This window comes from Mercurialis annua, linkage group LG2 (assembly GCF_937616625.2).
Source record: "Mercurialis annua linkage group LG2, ddMerAnnu1.2, whole genome shotgun sequence".
Taxonomy (NCBI): Eukaryota; Viridiplantae; Streptophyta; class Magnoliopsida; order Malpighiales; family Euphorbiaceae; genus Mercurialis; species Mercurialis annua.
Genome location: NC_065571.1, coordinates 39393551 through 39398140, shown reverse-complemented (window position 1 = coordinate 39398140; position 4590 = coordinate 39393551). Strand labels below are relative to the sequence as shown.

At 34.3% G+C, this 4590-nt stretch overlaps 1 protein-coding gene across 1 annotated transcript; it reads right to left on the bottom strand.

Annotated features, from left to right (window-relative positions):
• Window positions 1-1435: 1435 nt before the first annotated feature.
• LOC126670064 (scarecrow-like protein 18) lies at window positions 1436-3517 on the bottom strand. Its single transcript, XM_050363719.2, has 2 exons — window positions 2651-3517; window positions 1436-2327 (listed from the first exon to the last, which is right to left on the bottom strand). Exons 1-2 carry the CDS (start codon window positions 3389-3391, stop codon window positions 1491-1493), a joined length of 1578 nt encoding a protein of 525 aa, XP_050219676.1. The 5' UTR covers window positions 3392-3517; the 3' UTR covers window positions 1436-1490.
• Between the last annotated feature and the right edge of the window lie 1073 nt (window positions 3518-4590).

Sequence of the window (4590 nt, the reverse complement as noted above, 5' to 3'; positions counted from 1 at the left end):
AATGCCACATGGATCTCAATAAATGGAAAAGAAAGCCACATCATTTTTTCTGTTTATTAACGGAGAGTGAGATACACATGCTGAATTCCGTCCACGTAAAGGGTGTTATAATCGTGATTTGGTATGTACAGGGATCCAGACGTGAGCAACTTTGGGGTATGGGCCTCTCGAACAAAAATGGTATAGTACAGGAGCCTTTGAATGAGTTTTGCCTAAAATATATCCTAACATGCATTTAAGCGTCAGAATCAAACAAAAACATGATATGGCTTATAAAACATGTTAAAACATCATAATAGCATATTTCTAATCAATTTGTATGGCAATCATGGCAAGAATGCTGAAATTAGCGGTTGTGTCAATTATAGCAATTTTATGGCAAAAGTAGTCAAACAAGCTAAATATGCATCCTAAATACACATAATTCAGCAGTTATAACTAAAATAGCATAAAAGTGACAAAGAAATATTATGGATCTTTAGAAGTACTGTTATGAGTTTTTAGCTTGTTTTTTTTTTCTATTGATTTGGATGTAGAATCCAACTTTGGATCAGTGTGCAGTAGGACATTCTTAAGTAATTAAAGCGTTTATAGCTTTTTTTTTTTCTAGACTAGGAATCGACTGTGTGCGTGCGCTTTTTGGTTGTGTGGTTCGGCCAACTGGGGGTTTTTAGTGTTTGATTGTGCTTTTCTATATGTGCTGGTGCCACCCTCGGTCAGTTTATTAAGGAGTCTATTTATAGAGGTGAATTTAAGGTTAGAATTCCTATAGTCCAAGTTAGTTTAGGTTACTATTAGCTAGAGTTGTAGATATGTGAAATAGTGTGAAGTGATGAGATGGGTTAGAGTTAGGATTAGGCTAGACTACCATCTAATTAATTAAATTCGGATTTAATCTTGCAGGCTAAGTAAATTATGATTAAGAGTCATTTTTGGTGCGTGCAAGAGTTAAAAATTGGCTTCTAGGGCCCTATAGGTTTTGGGTATGGTCAATTTTAGACCGTCAAACTTACAAATTGACACATAAACTTCTAAGATATTGCAATTAGTCCAATTTCTTAAACTTAGACTACAATTTTTTTGGACTTTTATGGGTTATTTACGGCTAATCATGTTTTAACCCTTCAAGTTCGCAACTGTGCACTAATCACGTCTGTTTGAATTCAAACAAACGAATCGATAGCTCGTCACCCGGGCAAATTTCTTTGAAAATCATCATTGGACGCTTCAATTACTTATCACTTTTTACCTGTCCGGAAAATAGGTGTTTACAGTTTACACTAATTTTGCAAACACTTAGATGGAAATAGGTATTTTTGTTAAAAAAACCTTAATTACTATCACCCATGAAATAGGTTTAAAGTACTACTTTGCCCTCGTAAGAAAATTAAAATTACCTAAAATAAAAAATATAAAGAAAGAGTTCAGTTGTTGTCATATAAAATTAAAATATAGAAGGAAACAATAGTGTGGATACATAGTAATTGTGGTTACATGAATTTCCAAGCAGAAAGAGAATGCATTGCTGTACCTTTCCATCCAATTAGCAGACTCTTACCATCTAAATCAAGTGTACAAGCATTTCCACAGGCGAACTTTTTAGCAATTAGCTTAGCTTGGCATAAAGATGATGTACTGAGTTGAGTCTCCATCATCCCAAAACGCCCAAAGAATGCCCTCCACACATCAAGCTTCGCATTTCGGATTTTCCTCTCTTCCCCTTCGGTGGCTACGATATTTCTGATTCCCTCGCCGAAGTGCAAAGATTCGATAATCGTCCTATTCGGATCATCGCCCATACAGGATTCTAGACAATCGAAATACGCACTGAAATAGAAAAGAGCTTCGACAAAACGGTTTAGGAAACACGGTGAGTTTGAATTATACTCGGGTTCAACGACCACCATTATACTTGGATTCAGGATTCTGATGACTTTCATCATAGAATCTAGTCTATCGGGCAATGGAATGAGGCTCCGTAAAATATATTCACAGTAGACAACTACTGTTTCATCAGAATCAATCTCGAATTGATCTTCTTTGAGATTCAACATGTCTGATACCATTACTATGTTAAAAGAAAATGGTAAATTAATGGAGTGAGCAAAACTTTTTAATCTCTCACCAGTTTCTTCAATCAATTGTTTCCAAGTAGTACCAACTGCCGTAATCTTTAAAAGCTCGAGATCAGAGTCGAATTCTGACGCCAAGGATTGCATCAGGCCTGTCCATTGCACACCTATTCTGATTCCAAGATCAATCACATGAATCCTCTTTGAATCCCTCACATTTTCTACAATGGCTTGGATTCCACCAAAATGTGCAACCTGTTAGTCAATTTATTACATATTAGAGTACAATTTGAAATAGGCTACGAACCGTCGACCATACCAAAAAGGTAAAATGTTCGACTGTCAAATCTACCACGATTTTGACATGTTCCTAATATATCTATTATTTGACATGTGCCAAATATACTTCCAGCTTCAAATAATAAGATAAATGATCCCAAAACAGTGACGTTTTGACAAATATCATTTATATATACAATGAATCAAACTGGCACAATTTTAAAATCGTGATTTATTTACAAAACTAAGCATAGTTGTGGGTATATAAGAATATTTTGTCTAACAAAAATAAATAGAACCTTAGAGAAAGGAACTTCTTGGTAGATTGCGAGGTTATTTGAGGTTGGAGCCATAATTGCTTCTTCAATATTGAACAACGGCAGTCGGTTTGTGAAACACTTTCCTGTTTCGCGATCGATCCTATCACGTAGAGCGTTACAAAAATAATGAACTACGCGTTCAACCGAAGTTCCATCGCTGGAAGAAAAAAGATCACATTGATTGAGCAAAATTCTTGCACGTTCATAGTGCTGATTGCCTACTTTCTCAGCAGAAAAGAGCAATAGTTCAGCAAGTTCCACCTTTTTCGCGTCATCGTCAGAAAGGTTCGAGAGAGAAAGATGAAAAGGATTATTAAGCATCGAAACGACATCCACTGTTGTAGTGATGCATTGAATAAATCTCTCTCCAGCTATCCTCACAATTCTTTCAGTTGATAATTCCTCAGCACTCGGAGCTTCTATATCATCAATACTTGGCTTGATGATTCTCTCCAGGCTCAGTCTTTTAATCCCTTGGCTATAATTTTTCAGAAGTTGAAGTGATGTTGAGGAAAACTGATGATCTTGATTTGTCTTGTCGGGTTTTTGGATTCCGTTGGTGATTTCGTCGAGCTTTGCGATTTCTTGCAAGCATGTTTGCAGTGGAGGAGTGTGAATAATATGGTAGAGTGGATCATCAAAACGGGGATAGGAATAAATGTTTACTTGATGTTTAGTAGTAGAGGTTAAATTATCGTCAAGCTTTTGAGAATTGAACATGTTAAAACTGAAGTGTAACAGTTTAGTTTATGTTGAGTTATAGTATTTTGGACAGGATTGGGCTACAAGACAACACTTCTTTTCATCTCAGAATCCTATGATAACAATTCTCTGTTCCAGCCATATTTGATTATATCAAAGCAATTTGTTGATTACCTTCTAGAATCCCCTTTTTCATAAGTATAATAACTTTAAAATGATTCAAGTGTTTGGTGTTTTTTGATCGATTTTATTAATTGTATTCATATTTTAAGAATGTTACTTCATACGGTGCTATGTATAGATTGGTCTACCTAATTGAATCAATTAAACCAATAAAATATAACCATTTAATAGAAGATATGAGAATCAAATTTAATTTGAGTGGAGTCGACAATAATCATATATTTCTTTTTGATAATTAATAATCGGAAAATGCTATTTAACCCACCATTTTGTAGCTCCTTCACTGTCCCTCCTTACGTGGCAGCATTTAATTCGTCCAATTCCCCTCCAAAAGTGTATATCTCAAAAAACAACTTTTAATACATCCACTAGTTTGTTGCCATGTCAGGTGGGTTAAAGAAGGTGGGTTAAAAAGGAGGGTTATATAGCATTACTCTAAATAATCAAAATATTATGCGGATAGCATGGTGATGTCTTCAAGTTAGAGTCAGAGAAAGCTGAAGAGCCAAAAACTAAACGATAGGCACATTGGAAAAATATTAAGGCAATGTTCGGTTTATTTATCAAAATAATAAATCTATTTGATTTATGATTATTCTTCGATGGAGGAGCTTCTAAATAGGACTATCTACATAAATACCCAAAACAACGTCTTTTATTATTTTTATTCAGAAATTTGATGATGGCAGTAATAATTTTAACAAATAAGTTTACATAAATCTCTCATAATTTAAAATAAACTAAAATCATAATAATATAAGAAAACTATAACCTTTAAACTAATATGATTTGTCATTCTGCTTGAAGTTGAAAAATAATGGAGTAGATTGCATGATGTGCCCATTATGATTTCATTTACATAAACCGGAAAGAAATAATACTCTTCGAGTCAACTTTCAATGTGTCAAATACATTTATTCAAATAAGACACAATCAGCAGTGACATGAATATCAACATATGAGGTTGGATCACCAAGTGAAAAACAGAAATAAACTATGTTAAATATGATAAATTATTCACCAACGAGATCATA